Source organism: Neopsephotus bourkii, unplaced genomic scaffold (assembly GCF_033783945.1).
Source record: "Neopsephotus bourkii isolate Nb327-2 ecotype Australia unplaced genomic scaffold, CSIRO-AGI_Nbou_v1 NB_78, whole genome shotgun sequence".
NCBI lineage: Eukaryota > Metazoa > Chordata > Aves > Psittaciformes > Psittacidae > Neopsephotus > Neopsephotus bourkii.
In genome coordinates, this window is record NW_026900595.1 from 108309 (window position 1) to 127986 (window position 19678).

Genomic DNA, 19678 nt, shown 5'->3' on the forward strand with positions numbered 1-19678 from the left:
CAAGACAGTCAAAAGAGCAAGAGGACACAGGCAGGGGCAAAGGAAGAGGAGGAGAAGAGACCTAATGTCACAGGATGAAGCGACTACTGATCAAAACCTGTTGAATACAGAAATTTTCAGATTATTTTATTGCTATTTGTTTTTTTTCAGTCCACTCTCTCTTACCTAAGCAGGGTGAGGATTGTGATGTGGCTAATGAAATGATGGGGGACAATCACAGAGAAACCAATGCTCAAGGGTGCTTGCAGGAGGCAAGAGCTGGCTCCATGGAAGGGACAGATCATGAGCTCAGGGACAGGCACAGGCATGGTCACAGATCTCGTTCACTAGAGCACCTTGAGGCAGGGCAGTGCAGCGGGGCGAAGCAGAGCAAGCCCAGTGTGGGGTAGCTGTGAGCAAAAGGTGATTTTGCAAGGAGCCTTCTGAAGAGCAGGACAGGCAAACCCAAAGTAGAGTGCATGCTGGAGGCAGAAATAATCCAGACGTGGGTGAGCTCTTCAGTTGTCAGGACAAAAAAACTGCACAGTTCTCCCACCCAAGAATAAAAGAAAATTAAATCATAGAATCACAGACTGGTTTGGGTTGGGAAAGACCTTAAGACCATCTAACCCCCTGCAGAGATGCCTCACACTAGGCTAGAACCTAGCCTTGAACACTGCCATCTTTGACTAGCATATCTTTGAAAAAGTAAATCCTCCACATCATACGCAGTTAAATCTTTTTATTTTTTCTATCCGTTTTTATTTTGGAATGCAGAAATATAGACAATACAGAAACATGAGCTTTTTGTGCATGCAAGTTCTTGTTTCTGTTGCATAGCAGTTGCATCTGAGTTGGTAAATCGCTGTCAAACGGGTGGAAGAGGCCCACAGGTTTTTAAGGTGTGTGTACACACGAAGGGAGTGAGAAGATTCTGGTATAAAAATTCCACCTGACATTAGATTATGCTGTTTTTGCTTTTTCTGCAACTTCAGATCCCACTTCTTAGACTTAACAATGGTCCCCCCTAGTGGGTAAAAGCAAAACTGACGATTTTTACCTAACTAATGCTGCGAGGTACCACATTTGAATGCCAGGTGGAGGCTGCCTGCTTGTAAAAAGGTGAACATGAATAGGCAGAGCTAACTTCTGCGAAGCATTTTTTAAACATAAAGCACATATTGATACTTATAGCATATACTGATATATAAAGCATATATTTATATACAGATATCTATATTGAGTACGTACACTATATATATGCTATAGTGATACATACTCCTCCTGAGTCGTTTCACTAATCAGTCAAATGATTTCATTGATCCTTCTGGTGGATCACTAACGTTGCACAGAACCTGCACCTCAGGCTGCACCTGAACTGCAGAAACTGCACCTAAACACCTAGGTTTAAATAAATAAATAAACAAAAATAATCATATAAATCGATTTTTTTCTGTTAAGGTTGCCCTGGCTACGATGTAATCAATTTGTCAGAAAACTCTGTGGGAAAGACAACATATATTACCTTTTACTGGTTTCAGTTTTTTTTGGTTTTTGGTTTGTTGGGTTTTTTTCGCAAAAGTGAGTCACCCTAACACTTCTCCAAGTCAAGATATTCAATGTTTAAAGAATTAAATGCTGTTGGCACTTCTACTATTTATATAAACGTGGCAGCCATTATAAACATGTAGAATTAGTTCACACACATAGTGCCAGATATCGGTACCTATTTTAATAGATGAAGAAGTTTCAGGTAGGATAGTGGGAGTAAGATTTTGTTCTTCTGAAAATATCAGGGCATTATCCATCTTCCAATGGGGATGGAAGAACTGACTTGTTTAATGCATCCTTCAAACTGCAAAATCTTGAGCAGGATTATCCCTCAGCATTAAGGCACCCTGAAGAAAGGGTGAGTAAGGGGTCACAAATCATATTTAAGCCTTCAGAAATGTTTGCTTCTTTTTTCCAGATGCCTTTTTTAAGCAAATCTGTAGTCTTGAGCTGTGTTAACTAGGATTTCATTTTGCTTTGCTTGTTTGCTTCTGTTTTGTTTTGCTTTGTTTTTTACATACAGCAATCACAAATACCATACAGTTATTTTACTATTTTCCTTTTTGCTTTCCTTGATACAGCACATTATTGCATAGTTTTGGCCTGTATTATTGTAGCTCTGCCTTTCACTAACCAAGAGAGCAATAGATGGCTGGGGGGCTTCCCCCATCAAATTGAATTAAAATAGATCTATTTATTATATGAGCTTGCACAACTCCTTTCTCAATGTGTAACTGTATACTAAGATGTTTCTTCCTTATGCCACACTTTCATTTACAGTTGGCACAGTTGCTGTGTTGCCACCTCTCCATTCCCAGTGGAAACAAGGGGATACTTCTCTGCTCCCAGTGGGAACAACAGGACACTTCTCTGTCCCCAGTGGGAACAAGGGGACACTTCTCTGTCCCCCAACGAGAGCTGGCAAAGGGCTCCTTCCAGAATATGGGGAAGCCTTTCCAGCAAGAAAAGGTTACAGATCTTGGTGCAAACAACTGCAAGCTTCTGCCAGCACAAATTGTTCCAATCCAAATCATACCAATAAAGCAGGCATTACTGTCAGTCAAACTTCAAGGTCACTTGCTCAAAAGAAAAAAAAAATGACAAGAAAAAAGAAAATAGAAGACCCTTTCAGAAGTTCATTTCATGAAATTATGATTAAAATAATGCATTTATAGTTAAGCTCTGCAATAAAATAAGTTTATTCCAACGTTTTAAAATGCATTTCTGCAAAACGTTCTAGGCAATCTTACTTATAAAGTGATGTCTAGCTACATAGCTCTTAATGGATCTCTTGTAATGGAGCAGCCTTTCCTGTGAAGCCCATTCTTTATTCCATTAAGGGGAGTATTTTAAAGGAATTATTGCTTTAGATTTATTAATTTATTCCTATGGAATTCCTTTAAATACTCCTTTATAAGTGAGTAGTTTTCTGAAGAGAAGGGGCTAAAAAGTGGTACATACAATCTCCATTGGTTAAACATTCATGTGTCATTTCACAAAGACCTACATATGGAATCCATTGGCTAAACATTTATGTGTCGTTTCACAAAGACCTACATATGGAAAGTTCCTACTTATTATATATTCTCAGAGCTATCACTTCTGACTGCTGGTAATTGCCAACATGTTCCGTTTGCTTAGCAACAGCTTTACAGCAGATGAACCATTTGTGCTATTATAAATGTAAGATACCTGCAGATTCTCTCTATGTTTATGATGCTTCTACTGATTTTCTCTGAATGTGTGAGACACCTTAGTGGATCTCTCTTAACAGCAGTGAAGGTACACTCAAAACACTGAACTTACCTCTGTGGAACCATTTTTCTTTTGTTACGCAAGAATGAAAACATTCTCAGCATCCCTACAGACTTACTTCAGTGGCAATTATCCCTCTCCTAAGAGCACTACAGAAAATGACTTCTGCAGAAGCTTTCCTAGTACCAGTCACTATCTTCTATAAACTCTTGACCTAAAGGAAAATTCAGAGAGGTGCAGCTCTAACTTCAGATCCAGTTCTGTACACGGCAAAGCAAGTAGCATCCACAGCTGTTATCTGCTTAACAGCAGTTTACTTAATAGGAACTGGCTTGACAAACAAAAGTTAGGGTTACTGCTGCAAGCAGTGCATCCCCTAGAAGCGAGGTGACAAAAAATTCTGATGCTGTGAGTGGTTATGAACTACTACAAGCAACACGAGGCAACTGGATTTAGTGCAGCTGTCCTTGTTCTCTGTTCTTGTGTAATCTGTGCTGAAAGCTCTGCTAACCAAGTTTACCAAGGTGCAACATCCCAGAACTCCACGTACTTCTTCTCCATGTATTTGTTTCTCTGCACATGTGCCAGAGCCCCACCACCCTCACAGGAAAGAACTTTTGCCTAAGAGCTCATCTCAATCTCCCCTCTGTCAGGTTAAAGCCATTCCCCCTTGTCCTGTTCCAATGGGCCCTTGTCCAAAGACCCTGTCCATCTTCCTTGTAGCCCCTTAGGCACTGGAAGACTGCTCTAAGGTCTCCCCTTAAGGAGCCTTCTCTTCCCCTGGCTGAACAAGCCCAGCTCTCTCAGCCTGTCTCCAGAGCAGAGCTGCTCCAGCCCTCACAGCATCTCCTTGGCCTCCTCTGGACTCGCTCCAGCAGCTCCACATCCCTCTTGTGTTGGGGGCCACATAACCTGCAAAATTTGCTTTAGACAAGTTTAAGAGTTGAAGGATTTCTCCACACACAGCTTCACACTATAACCAACACACACACAGGAGAGAGACCAACACAGACACAGATGCCCTGACCTTCAGGTTGCCTTTCTCCTTGCACAGGCACTAGTGTGGCTCAGCATGGATCCCTGGTCCAGTTCTGAGCTTGGGGTCAGCTAGGTCTCTTCCCAGTGCCTCTGCTCATGTTTCCCTTCACAAAATGCCTCCATTCTATTGCCAGCCAAGATGATGTGGTTTTCCTTTTCCTCTTTACCGAGCTGCAAGGGAAGCAACTCGTGGTGAAGAAAGCTGTCACCAGAGTGCTCTAGAGGTGTCTCCCAGCTCAGGCAGAGCCTCCACACAATGAGGCACATGCAACTGTCACACTGGCATTTTCTGGCTCCTGATGACCTAACCGTGCCCAGAAACCTTCCTGTGAATAAATACAAACCAAAAATGTCTGATGTGACAAAATTATCATTGAAAAGACTTCTAAAGTCAGCAGAGCAACATTTGGTATATACTGCACTCTGATGTGGTGTTCTTACTTGTTTAGAGGTTCTCAATTCCCTCAAAGTTGCATGGGATTAATTAAGGAAGTGATAGACTAGTTGGCACGGTTAAACTGTTGTTGCTGTAAGATCCCGGAGTCTCCAGTGGGTTTCAGTGCAGTGCTTTCTGACAGACCATTAGCTGCCATATTTTTACAACTGCCAGACATCACTGCCCTCTATAGCAGAGGCAACAGAGAAGCATTTGTCCCAGGTACTCCAGACGAGTCCCCAGCCCACCTTTGCAAGTCTGGAAATGAGGCACACGTTCACAGCACAGCTTTTAAATGCGTAACAACTGCTGAACCTTGACACTGTCCTCCCTCAGGCAAAATTTAAATGAGCTGCCAAATTACTCTCTTCCTGACAAAGAATAAAAAGTAAAAAAATTGGGAACCTCTATCCCATGACACACCAAGCAAACTATCAAAAAGCACTAGGATGGGTGTGAGCCCCACAAAACAGTTGAACACGTGTCAATGTCGGGACCAAGCAGACAGTCCTAAAATCAGAGATTAGATCTTACCACACTGGAGACTTCAATCTATCACAAACGGTTAGTGATTATGAAGGAAAACTAACAGAAATTGCAGTTAAGCCAGTACATAAAACAGCAAGAAGCTCACCCGTCGGCAGCACAAGTATGGATTTGGAATGGAAAAATATCTTCCAAACAATGAAATGCAGGGGAAAAGCAAAGCCAAACATTAAAATGGTATCACTAAGCACTATAATGATTTTTTTTTTCTGTGCTACTCCTAGTCTGAGCAACTTATGGGATGTCTCCAGTTCACTGGCCTGTGCTCATGAAGCTTTGCACTGTTTCTATCTAGCCCATAAAGAGCTGCCACATCCGCAAATATAAAGCAAGGATTCTAAAGCACCCCCTCTGCAGTCCTGCATCTAGCTCTGGGGCAACAACACAAGAGAGCCATGGAGCTGTTGGAGCGAGCCCAGAGGAGGCCACAGAGATGTTGCAAGGGCTGGAGCAGTTCTGCTCTGGAGACAGACTGAGAGAGCTGGGCTTGCTCAGCCTGGGGAAAAGAAGACTCCTTAAGGAGATACCTTAGAGCAGCTGCCAGTGCCTAAAGGGGCTACAAGAAAGCTGGAGTGGGGTTTTGGACAAGGGCTTGTAGGGACAGGACAAGGGGAATGGCTTTAACCTGACAGAGGGGAGACTGAGATGAGATCTTAGGCAGAAGTTCTTCTTTGTGAGGGTGGTGAGGCGCTGGCACAGGCTGCCCAGAGAAGCTGTGGCTGCCTCATCCCTGGCAGTGTGCAAGGCCAGGTTGCACAGGGCTTGGAGCAACCTGGTCTAGTGGAAGGTGGCACTGTCTGTGGCAGGCAGTTGGAACTGGATGAGCTTTAAGGTCCTTTCCAACCCCAAAAGTTCTGTGATTCTATACTTCTGCAGAGCCACTGGTAGTCATTTTGAATTGCTGCAACTTTCTGTATGATTGGCATTGATGGCTTAATACAGAGCTACACAGTATTTCACAGACAAGAACGGCACAATACCCACTCACAAATAACAGGAAAAATCTACTAACTTTGATGACCTCAACTTCTGTCTTCAGTAATTTCCAAGCTCCGACTGTCTGTGCAGGGCAAGCCTGTTGATAACCCCAGGATTACTGACAGTTAAAAGCAGCTGTTTTTCTGACAATAAACACAGGACTGACAAAGATTTAAAGGTACTTTTTTTTTTTTATGTAGGAGAGAAATTTAAAAAATAAGAAAATACAACCAATATACAGAAAATCTAGAAGAGCAACCCATAACAATCATTCTGGAAGACATCTGGTAAATCAGAAACACATCCAGTCTCTACTTTAAAAGTTCATTCCTTGGGATGCTTTTCTTCTAACTCAATACTGCAGAAAGTGCACATACTCATCATAAACAGTTGTCATTATCTCCATAGCTATCAGATCTGGTGGCTGACATCTCAAATCAGTTTGATGGAGTTTATCATCATGCCTATTTGGGGGGTTGAAACTAGATGATCTTAAGGTCCTTTCCAACCCCAACTATTCTATGATTCTAAATTGCCTGTGCTTTGTTATCATACAACGGTAATACACAGTTAAAAAACTGCATCTTTGAAGACGTAAATGCTTGCTCATTTAATGTTACCATTCATCTAGAACAGTGGAAGTACAAGCCTGTAAGTGAAAAAAATATTATTTTCCCTGTAAGATTTTACGTTATAGTCCAGTTCAGATTAAACTACAAAAAAGCACCCACTTTCAAGTAGCAACAGTAAAAGAACATTTTATTAAAATGGAAGTTTGTCCAACCTTACGTATCAAAACTAAGGCCACAGCTAATGCTAACACAATCAACCTCAAAAGGTTTTTATGATACGATTTAGAAATCGTATACAAAGCTATTTTACAAATAACTACTCAAACATTCTGAAATGCAGCATTTGCTTACTTGTTCTAAAATGATGTACCAATTATTCTAGTGATAATATTTAACGATACAAAGTACTGAACCATCAATGTGTATAACCTGTCTTTATTTTGGTCCTGTGAGGAAAGTAACTTTCTGCATTACTCCAGCTACAGAGATGAATGGAAGTAGAAAACATTGTAATGGAAGCTGCCAATGATTCCTCCTGTATGTGCTGAGTTTGCTTCTTTTCTTCTAATGCTATATATCTCCAGTCATAATAGCAATGAACTCCTCTTGATTGACTGTAGAAAAGGAGAAAATTTGTTAGACAAACTACAAACATCCACAAACCATAAAATAATGCATTTTTGTATTACGCATTTTGCTTAAAAGGTTTCCCAGTCAGTATTAGTTGTGTCTGATCCATTACTAGTCAGAGTTTACAAGTCTGTGTTTTTTTTTGTTTCTAGAACCACACTGTTTTTTAGCATGCAAAAGTCAGAATGCAAGCTTAAAAACTTAAGCCAGAATCTCACATCTAACAAGCTATTACTTGTAATTAGGGAAGTAAAAATATTAGAAAAGTAAAACAAGATAGAAAGAAAACCAAAACACTCATAAAAGTATATCAAAAGATGGCTTTTCAAAATCATAATACTTTAATACTATAATTTTTTAGGTAGTATAAAAATTTATCTACCATTATTAATGTTTTATTTAATAAGTGCCTCTCAAGCAACAACACTGCAGCTCCAGTTATGATCAAATTCAGTTTTATTCTTGAAATGATTCATTTATGTGCAAACCACCCACCCAAACCATGAAATTCTGTCTCAAACCTGTAACACTTGCCAAATACAAAATGATTTTTAAGATAATTTACTAATGATTCCATAAATTTGCTAGAATTAAACAGACTTTTGACAAGCTTTTCCCCATCTGAACTTTCTTAATTCTTCAGTTATAATTAACAGAAATTTCACACAAACATAGTTGAAGAAATTAAGTCATAATAATAAATTAATTAGCAGTCATTAATTATTTTGCGGCACTTATACCTAAGCTATTGACCTTGCTCATATGTAAAACAGAGCCACCTTAAAAGAGTTAACCAATGAACATGGTCATTCTGTAACTAATTACTGTAGTGAGAATGATTAGAGTAAGTCAGCAGTATGGAAAAGACCAGACATGCATGAAGAATTTTCCCTGACAACTACTTGTCCCAGCCAATGTGCCCAAACTATTCCTAAACAAAACACTAGTAAGAGCTACATCTACAGCTAGAGGAAAATCAAACAAATACAACTATGTTAAAGAATAAAAAATAAACCTAAATCTGCCCTGTTGCAACGCATGCAAAAAAATATTAAAGAAGTAGATTTAGTCTAGGTGAGGCCTCTATGCTGTGAAATGTTAAGTCCATCATATAGCTACAATATGCTCTACTACACATAAGCATAATGTTGACTGCATGACTTTGAAATGCATTTCCACAGTTTTATCACAATACCAGCACAAACATCCTCCCCAAAATATTCTCTGGTTTAAAACATCACTGTTAAAAAATGCCACAGAGTGGAAATACAGCATTATAATGATAAGCAAATTTTATAATATTCAAACCAACCGCAAAGAAAAGTGTAGTTACAAATTCCAGTAACCCAGTAAATCTTGCTCAGCCTTAGGATCTGTTCACAAGTTAGGCACAATAAAATAAAAAGCAATCACCATCTTTCCTAGTGTCAGATTTCCCTGAACTCCATGACATAAATGATCACAAGAGAACAAACTAGTATCACAGCTAATATAAAGAAGATGTTGACTTAAGCTCTGGGGAGTTAAAAGAGCATATTATTCCAGTGGAGAGTTTTGTTGTTCAGGTTTTTTTTCCTAATTCTGTGCCAAAATCTGAGACCTAAGACTGGATCCTATTTCCTCACACGCATCCACACAAGACAATAAAAGCTGCATGAACTGACAGCATGGAGTTTCTAAAAATACTCATACTCCAAAACAGAAGTCATTCCTAAGACCAGAAATACAAAAATAAGACTACTTAAATGTTTAAGGCAGACAGAAATATGTAAAAAATACTTATTTCTGTAGAAATTTACCTAGAGCGTACCAGTACAGTTCAGAGGTTTTGCTGAAAACCCAAGGGTTCAACTAGCCTGGGTATCACACAACAGACCTGATTTTACTATGAGTAAATCAAACCTAAGAAGGGTGCTAAACCAAAAGTGGTATTATTCCTGTATTTGAAGACGATGCTACCAACTAACAGTTTCAGGTTCTTTGTTTGTTTTTGGTTTTTTGTTTGGGTGTTGGTTTTTTTTTCAGGAGGGGGCAGGGAAACAAGTAGAGCTAGATGACAGCAAGATTTTGTTACATGGCCCAGATGTTTGAAGCTAAATGGAACAGCGATTCACAGGATTGTTCAATATTTTAGAATGAATCTTAAAAAGCTAGAAGCAGCATCAGTTTTCTTTAAAGTACAGAAAACACACAGAACCTTAAGGATAAACAGCAACATATACAAACATTATGCTGTCAATCTTCCACATTCAATCTCACACTTGTTTGCTCTAACAAAGAGAAGGAATGGATGAATGACTATGAGGAGACTGAGCCACCCACTCTTAGCTGATCAATCTGATTTCAAAAATGTAGCACTGATGCAAAATAATTATGATTCGGTAACCTTCCTGAAAAGAGCTAACGGTCTACATTCAATTGGTAGTGACGAAATAGCTACATGACAAAATAAACCCCCTTGATCCATGATTCTGACATCTCAGATGGCAGATTACTTTTACTCACCTCTACAACTACACTTTAAAATACAGGAAAGATAGCAATACAACTCTTCCTTTCAAAAGCAGAACAAGGTCAAAATTAAAGTACCTACCCAGAACAGCAATCTATCCAATGGATTGAGAAAACAGACATCACTCCTTGCCTGCTACAGGAAAGTAAGTAAACAGCATCCTATTGTCTACCAGAATTCACAGCTGCAATCCTGTGTGTCACTGCATACAGGTCCCTAAAAAAAGGATTTCCAACTTCTACTACACTGACCTGCTTCAATTTTCCTACAGGAAACACCAAGAAAAAAACCCAAATCTGTTTTCTCAAATGCAGCTCAAAAAAAATCTGATCAAGAAGCGAGACAGTTCAGGGATCTAACCAGCTAGAAAAACAACACTTAAAAACCTGGCTTAGCTTCCTTAAGATATCTCACCTGTGGGATTAGATCCTGCCAGTATGAGAAATGGGTGGGAAAACACAGTGTGTAGGAACACTGCAATTATGCAGTATGGATTTATTAAGGAACTATGGCCTCAGACCACAGACTGATACCAGAAAACAACAGCTCCATAAGAAATCACACACTTGACCTGAGCACTTACTTTAGCAATAACAGTGTCAACTTTAACATATCTCTGGCAGTTGAATCCCTGTCCTTTCACTACTTTTGTCTCCAAAAGGTTTGCAATACCACACCACTGACCTCCTGAAACAAAAGGGGTCATTTCAGCACTTAAATAATTGTATTCACAAGTATGGAATAACATCTACAGCAAACAGTTTAGGAGGAAGGAGTGTCTGTCACAAGGCTGAGAACACTTCTGTTTTTCCACTAGAACTGAAGGTAGAGCCCAACAGATGCAGCAGCTCACAGGCAGAAATACTACTGGTAAAGTTGATGAAATGCTTGTGAAAGCTCAGACATGAGTCACCACCCTGAAAGAAAATCTTGGAAGTAAGATTTGATGACTGTTAAAAGTGCAGTGTTCAGGTACATGGTCTCGAGTAGTCCTTGAAACTCTGACATAAACAGAAGGGTGCTTTCAGTGTAATGAAAACAACCTATGTTTTAGTGTTCATGAAAATTTAACAAGCATAAACTGGATTTGTTAACTCATTCTTTATCTAGCTAATAGATCCCTTCTGCAACTCACTCTGTACGGACCTAGTCAGCTGCCAGACCCATTTTTCATGCTATGCTCATCAGCACTTTGAGGTTCAGAACTACATTGAAGACCCATCCCAGCTGATCCTGCATAGACCCAGGTACATCCACCACAACTTATTAGCTCAATACTTCAAATTTGACTAACATGCTGAAATCACCACAGTGGTACATCACCTGAGAAACACTGACTAGGCATTCAAAAGGGTTTCTCTTAGCACTTTAGTCCTTTCACTGATTTATAAGGAAATTAAAATGTGATGTAGGTCCACTGAATCTCCCATGTACTGGTTCAGCTACTTTCACTTTCAAGTACATTGTCACCAATTTTTTAATTAGCTGAGTAAGAGTTAGTGGTGAGTCAACTTTTAGACTCAAATATGTTTCCAGGACTAGTAGCTGTCAAACTTAGAAATTTCCATTATTTGTAAGGTAAATTAAGTTTGAGCTGAAAGTTATTTAGAAGAAAACCTAAAAGGACATAACCATATTTAAAAAGTGGAGAAAATTAAGAGCAGACTATTTTGGGTTTTTGTTTCCCAAAACGTACTTTCTCCATCTCCATCCTTATCAAATTCTTCAATCATAGCCCGTAGTTCTTCATCAGACATGTTTTCACCCAGTTCTCTAGCAACCCGACGAAGGTTTCTCAGACTTATTTTACCAGAGTCGTCATCATCAAACAATTTGAATGCCTTGAGTATTTCTTCTTGTGGATCTCTGTCCAATATCCAGTCTGTCACTGTAAGAAGGATACTTAACTTAGACTAAAATACTCTTAAGGATAAACTCAGAATGACCTTAACAGACTAAGGCAATATGAAGAACATGTTCTTCTGATTTCACCCTTTCTTTCACCTTTACATACCTCAATTCAATATGCGTATATTTGTTTCACTGATACTTGATCTCTCTTTCTCATCTCTCTTTCCCCCAGCTCTCAAAAGAGCTTTTCTTTGGACATACCTGTTTGCAGTGGAAAGCTACACGGCAACATAGGCACAGCCATGCTTTAAACACACTTTTCAGTAGGAATTAGAAGTATAAACATGCCTCCTCTGTTCCAAACTTACCTTTTAGAAAAAAAAAAACATCACCTTTGACAGATGAAAACACGCAATTATTTTTTTATTTCATACGTTTTGATCAGGATAGGCTTTTCATTTGCAGAGAACACTGAAACACTAAGAAAGGAAAACCATTCACATAGAACATCACTTTTAAATACAAATCTAAATTAACAAAAAACACCCCCAAAATCCAAACCCCTAAGCCCAGGGGTTATGAAAAGGGGCCTGTTATGAACTACAAGATATTAATTTTGAAAGGATTAATTGGTTTTTATTTTTCCTTTTATCACAACCACTTGTCAGTTTCTGTAACAGGAAAGACAAACTTGATGCACCAAATATTTTCCTAGCGATTATTTCAGATGACTCAACTGTAATACATTTTCACATGTTTTACGTTAGTCTTGTATTAACCAGAGCTTTCTATTTCTGACTTTAATCAAGGCATTAAAAACGCATCAACCCTGTTTGGAAGGGGCTGGAGAACCACTTAGCATCTGCTACTGTTTGCAGATGAACACCTGCTCTGGCATGGCAAAATTGACAGGAAAGAATTTGATCCAAGCTCATACAAGCTCACTACACCAATGAAGTTTGTATGTCTACATAAATTCCTCAGATTTATACTAAATTTGTGTAATTTCATTTAAAACAACTACACTGCATGACAGTATTACATCACCAGAAAAATTCTAGTTTTGTGTGCAAAAAGACAACTGTAATGTTAGCGGAAGAACAGTAAAATGCTCTGTCTCTAAATACTACAGGTAACATACTCAGTATAAAACCAGACAAAAAGTAATTACATCTTTATACATTGCAGATGTATAAAGGCATGAAGAACATTAGATTGTGAAAAACTGATGGCTCAAAAATTGCTTAGCTCTATTCAGCAGCTCTTCACAATTAAAGCTTCTATAACCTATATTATCTAACTCCCCAATCTTTTTGCTACAAGTGGTATCATGTTTAATTCTGTGTCAAGGTCATACTGCATCACAGCAGCACTCAAATCCAATTCAAGTTTTGGGACAGGTTTGACCACCTTCCCAGTATATATTGTGCTTCCTACAAGAATTTTCCTAGCTTCTCAAAGCAAGTATTAACTGCAAGAGGCAATGAACAATGAACAGGAAACAATGAAGAACGACATGACTGAACATCAGGAATTAAAAAGTAATTACACAGTAATTACAGTATATTCAATCCTATAAAATTATAGCATAATGATGTAATTATAATTTAATTATTATTAATACGCTACCTTTTTTTTGGTTGTGATTTGTTTACCTGTTGTTTTGTTGGTCACGTGTATTTCCCCAAAGGCTTTATTTTTGGTTCTTTTCTGACATACAACTTGCTCTAGCCTAGGGCACAACTACAGAAGTATTGCCTGCCTTTAACAGCACATTTTGTATAACCCTAACCTGTTAGGTCGTTAAAAATTGACACATTTCAACCAGTAACTGTTCTGCCACTTTAAAAAGATTGTTACTCATCAGCAGGATCAAATACACATGCACTACACTGAGGGTATTTTTTCAGAAGATTTACAGGAATCTAGTATCTTGAACACATAGACTGGAATAATAAAACTGAGACATAAAGCCATACATTGAGTAATCCCACATGGCTTTTTTTTTTTTTTTTGCTGGTAAACACAAACTGTATAAGTTCAACTTTCTTTGAAGATTTATCTTTAAAAATCCTGCAATCAAAGTATGCACTCAAAGTATGTCAAACTGCACAATATGCAATCTTCAGATGAAAAGAGCACTCTAATGAAATTCCACTGATTTTTATCAATAGTTGAAAACCCCTGAAGTACAGTATTTAACATCTGCTTCAATTTCTCTTACCTTTGATATGTGTGAAGTCTGTACTCAGTTTGCAGTTTGTCTGTGTTTTTGTGGAGGAAGTTTGCCTCCTTCCCACAAAATACTATGTCAAATCATTTTTCCACAGCAGGAAGGAGAATCTTACAACATCCATAAGCAACACAATAATTATCTGCATTTTCAGTTAGCATTTATTCCTTTGTGCAAGTTTGGAAAAGTTTAGGACTGTGCATACTCTTATTTCCTTTTATACATTCATCTCTACAGATCAAACTCAGTATTCAGAATACAAAGATTTGTTTTCCTCCAGTACTGACTTTTATTAAGAAAAATATGAAATCTCCCACTTCTATTTCTTAATAGTACTAGATAACTAAAAGAGTACAGAAACTACTGCTTCAAAACTGTAGCCACTTTTATAGACTAAATTTCTCTGAAGATACACAATCAAACACATACCAACTTCATTAAAATCTTCAAAAGTTATCTTGCCCGTCGCTTCCCGATCATAATCTTTAAGTATTTTCAGGACATCAGCTTTTTTCACATCAAAACCCAAGGCTCTCATTGCCACCTTTTGGAATAAAATGGAAGTGCAATCATATATGAAGATTAAAATACAGATTTAAAAGATTTCTTTTTATTTTCAGTAGTTACCCTCTTGCCCAAAATAGAGGATGTCTATCAGAGGTTTAGCAACAATAGTAAATAAAATTAAATTAAATTAAAAAAAAAGAAAAGAAAAAAGCTTTGCATTTAAGAACCACCTAAAACTGCTAGTAGCAAATGAAACATGAAGTTACAGTGAAAAAAAAAGTCTTTGCATTTTCAGGGATTTTACAGACTCAACTACACGGTTCTCAGGACAAATAGATCTATTTTCCTCACTTCCAAAACATTTCAATTACTGACTCTTTTTAAAGATAAAATTGAAAAACATTCTACAAATTATTCTTACTCAGTATTCAAATTAAGTATATATAGATTCACACAATACTTTGGGTTGGAAAGGACATAAAGATCATCTAATTCCAACCCCTTGCCATGGGAAGGTATACATGTTTATGGGTTTACAACTGACTTTACTGCTTTTCCACTGAAGATCAGAAAACCAACCACCTTTTTTCTTTCTTTTTTTTTTTTTTTTTAACTTTCTCCATTGACTAAGAGTACACCTTTAGTTTCCCATTTCAACTAGGATGGCAAATTTTCAGCACACACTACAATGACTTCCTCTAAACCAACAAACATACTAAACCAGAAGTGAGAAACCACTAATTTTGTGGAGGAGATCATTTTTTATTCATTTCTGTCCCTCTATAGTATTATCTTCAGGCCACAAAATTTATTTCGACAGCTAAGAAAACAGCTTTGCAGATAATCATGACAGCTGGAAATTCAGAGCACTACTAAGTGGGAAAAGTTACCCTAGCACTCCCAACTCAATGTGGTTTCCAGCAGAGATAAAATACCTGAACTCTGAAATAAAGAGAAGGGAAATGTTGTACCTAAGACATTCCTGAAACAGCAATTAAAGTAAAAATAAGACTCTCTTGTTTTTTTCCCACCACCCTCTTTGAGTTATTTGATAGAGATAGAACATGGAGACAGCAGATTGATTTAGGCATTCCTTCCCAAAAGAATCTCACCCAATACATGTCAGGCACACTGGCCTCTCCAAAACCTTTTTGTTCTTGATGCAGTACGATTAGAATAAAAATTCATAAAAAGATTTAAAGAGACTTCAATAAACTTCATGTTCTCCTTCTAGAGACTTCCAGATGGGAGGACTCTCTAGGAAAGATTCATAGAACCTCCATTTGCTGACAGCTAGTCGTAGGAGAAGCCTTCAGTAGCAAGAGCAACTGCTGAACCTCCACATGCACAGCAAACAGCACACCTCATTCCTACAATCCATAGACTCCCTGTTGAAAAATACAAGTAAACAAACTCTGGCTTGTAGTGAACAGCTTTACAAACTTGATTTACAACTTCTACCTAAGCATCTGAAACCTGTGGATTTTCACAACACCAAGCTTCAAATTATACAGTGCCTTTAAAAACAAGCAAACAGCTTTGCAAGAGCTTTTCCCATTTAAGTCACTGATATAAGGTAAACCCTCGGAGCATTCAAACCAGTGCTATGCGAGGTGCTACAGCAATTCTGTTACTGTGTCAAGTATATAGTATAGGAAGAAAATCTCGCTCTGTCATGGTTTAAGCCCAGCCAACAACCCAAAATCATGTAGCCACTGGTTCACTCCCCTCACACTTTCTCCCCATGCTCCCAGAGGGATGGGGAGGAGAAATCAAAAGAATGTAACTCCCAAAGGTTGAGATAAGAACAGTCCAATAACTGAGGTATAACACAAACCACTACTGCTACCACCAGTAATAATGATAAAGGAAATAACAAAAGGAAGAGAATACAAACGCTCACCACCTGCCCACTGAAACCCAGCCCGACCCGAGCAGTGATCTAGCCCTTCCGGGTAACTGCCCTCAGTTTATATACTGGGCATGACATGCTGTGGTACGGAACACCTCTTTGGCTAGCCTGGGTCAGGTGTCCTGTTTCTGCTTCCTCCCGGCTTCGCCTCCTCCCTGGCAGACCATGGGACTCAGAAAGCCCTTGGTCAGAATAAACATTACTGAGCAACAACTAAAAACATCGGTGTTATCAGCGTTGTTCCCAGGATGAAAGTCAGTAACATAGCACTGCACCAGCTACTAAGAAGGAGAAAAATAACTGCTACTGCCGAACCCAGTACACACTTAAAAACAGTGCAGGGGTTTAGGTTTTTTATACCCCTGAATGTCCTCAGTCCTTCAGCCCTCCAAGAGATCTTGAACATGCAGTACTTTTTAAAGATACAGCCAACATCTTAGAAACTCAGTAAGAAGCAGATATACATTATCTGCCATAAAATTGTTTAAAAGAAAAAAAAAAAACTTTTACCTTTAATTCATGATAATTTATTGCTCTATCTTTGTCTGTATCAAACAACTCAAAGGCATCTTTGATTTCTTGCCTCTGTTCCTCAGTCAGTTCTCTTCTTTTCTTCTTTTTAGTTTTGTCTACTGAAAGCTCATTCCTGTGTAAAACGAAATCCAGCATAATTAATTTCTATTGGGAAGATACCACCATAAACAGTATTTTCTACCAATAAGAAACCCTCCATAAAAGCACAGATTACCACCATACCCATTCAATCTTTTCTCAGCTCCTCCTCCTAGTTTAAACCAACACTTGGAATGGAAAATTCCACTGTGAAAGCTGAATGACTTGCCGTTTACCCACGCAAAATAAAATCAGCCCAGGCATTTTGGGTAATAAAATAGCAACAAAAAAGAGGGCAGAAAAACTGCCAGTTAAAAAGAATACTTGACCTTACAACCCCAATAGGCAGCAGAAATGATACAACTCCTAAAAATGCTTTATAGGTAAACTGTAGCTTAGGAAAAAGAATTTAGAGACAGACAGGCAGCCGGAAGCTTATCTAAGCAAGACATCTGGGCTGTCTGGCTACTAATGTGGGTGTTGGGTGTCACAAATTGGCTTTGTTGCCAGTAACAGTTCTTACTAATAATTTATGGATTGTTTTAAAATCCTTTCAACCACACATACAGGCACTGTTCATAAGACCTCCGGCTTTGTTTTGGTACATGCAAAAGAGACAAGCTCCCCAAATCACCAAATCTTGCTCAAGACAGCCTTCTCTTCTCCAGGATAAAAGTACGGCTGTCAAAGTATAAGCATGCTCAGAAAGCACCAAGGGAGAAAAAATTTTTAGGTCCCTATGGGAATTGAACTCAGAGACCTGAGTACCTACCATTACACCATGGGACCATGTGAAGCTCCTGACCTAGAAATCTGAAAGCAGATTAACGCCAAACTCTGCTGGAAGAAGAATGTGTCTACTCAGTGTTTATTTAGTGTTTAGCATAAAACAACTTTGTGGAGAATTGTGGGTTTTTTTCTCCAAAGACAAAGCGGTACTTAAGTGCAAGGAGCTGGGCATCACCTCTTCTACAACCACTTTTATCACATGAAGCATGAAGTTCTCGGACTTGAAAATCAGGGATCACATATGCCATACAGGCCTATTAATTACACCTGAAGAGGATGTGCCAGGTACATAATTCATAAGCCTGGTCCCATTACACATCAGCTACATCACCGGAACTAAAATCGAAACTCAACCGCCTACCCTAACGCCTGTTAAAAGCGTTCTCAAGGTGCATCACCTCAGACAAACCCGAGGCAAGCCCCTCTAAGCCCTCCCTGGGAGAAAAGGAGATGCCGGGTCTGACCCCCACACCCCCTCGGAAAGGATCAGGTTACTGGCTGGAGACTGCCGTGACCAGGCCCCAGCCACTGCCCACTTCACCCCGCTCCCCGTAATAGCGTCCCCTGAGAGGACGGCGAGGCCCTAAGGGCCCAGGAGAGCGGCGATGGACGCCCTCTCAGCAGAGCAGCCCCCCGCCCGCGCTACAGGGCCCGAAGGGACAAGGGGAAGCACCGCACGGCTCATACCGACTCACGGCCAAGCTCATGGTGCCGCCGGGACGCAGCGGACCGGATCGAGCCCCGCTGCACTGCAACGCACTACGCACAGCGGGACGGGATGGGACTGAATGGGACGGTATAGAACTGACCGCGCTGCCTCCCCCTTGGAAAAGCGACACGAAACACCGCCCGCCAACCCGCGACCTCTTCGCCATGCCACCGCCGCCTGATTGGGCGTTAGCCGAGATCGTCCCGCCTTCGAGCGCGAAACGCCTACCTATTGGCTGAAGGATTGCCATTCAAGGAGGAGGGGGCGTGTTTCTCTAGGTGCCGCTACCCAGAGAGCCGTGCGGCGCGGGCGGAAAAAAGGGGGCTAGCGGGCTCTAGCGGCAGCTCTAGTGAGCCCAGAGCCCGGCCTGAGGGTTCCGTGGGTGCAGCCTCTGCTCGGTCCTTTCCACCCTCCATGTACTGTGCCTGTAGCGGACGAACTCCCCGCGTCTGCATGGTTGGAAACACACTGCAGTGTACATCTGCATCAAACTGCTTGGAGGAGGCTCAGGGGATACCTTACAGAGTCTTCGTGCCTGAAGGGGCTACAAGAAAGCTGAAGAGGGGCTTTGGACAAGGGCCTGTAGGGACAGGACAATGGGAATGGCTTTAACCCGACAGAGGGGAGACTGAGATGAGAACTTAGGCAGAAGTTCCTGTGAGGATGGTGAGGCCCTGGCACAGGTTGCCCAGGGAACCTGTGGCTGCCCCATCCCTGGCAGTGCTCAAGGCCATGTTGGATGGGCTTGGTGCAGCCTGGTCTAGTGGAAGGTGTCCCTGCCCATGGCAGGGGGTCGAAGTGGATGAGATTTGAGGTCCCTTCCAACACAAACTAGACTCTGATTCTATGATACTTCACTTTTAATCTTTGTACAATCACAGAAGTGTAGCCAAGGACCCTTTGTCAGGGATACTTTGTTTTGGTTTTTTTTTTTTTCAATTTTAATTGCTTTTAATTGGAATTGTAATTCCCAATTTAATTTTTAATTCCTCGTAGCCTTTCCTACACACCACTGAGCACATATGAGAGCACACTAAGTCACTTCTTAAATTGAAGAACTCAGCCTGC

At 39.9% G+C, this 19678-nt stretch overlaps 1 protein-coding gene across 1 annotated transcript; it reads right to left on the reverse strand.

Annotated features, from left to right (window-relative positions):
• Positions 1–7025: 7025 nt before the first annotated feature.
• On the reverse strand, positions 7026–18632 carry CETN3 (centrin 3). The gene is made up of 5 exons (XM_061354807.1): positions 18589–18632; positions 17011–17146; positions 14511–14625; positions 11694–11885; positions 7026–7469 (listed from the first exon to the last, which is right to left on the reverse strand). Exons 1-5 carry the CDS (start codon positions 18606–18608, stop codon positions 7426–7428), a joined length of 507 nt encoding a protein of 168 aa, XP_061210791.1. The 5' UTR covers positions 18609–18632; the 3' UTR covers positions 7026–7425.
• Positions 18633–19678: the final 1046 nt, after the last annotated feature.

Excerpts from the sequence above, each read along its gene's own strand:
- CETN3 (XM_061354807.1), bottom strand. The coding sequence starts at position 18,608 with ATGAGCTTGGCCGTGAGTCG. Across the intron at positions 17,147-18,588 it reads ATGAGCTTGGCCGTGAGTCG|GAATGAGCTTTCAGTAGACA; the intron begins GTATGAGCCGTG and ends CGTTTTACACAG. Across the intron at positions 11,886-14,510 it reads TGAAGATTTTAATGAAGTTG|TGACAGACTGGATATTGGAC; the intron begins GTATGTGTTTGA and ends TCCTTCTTACAG.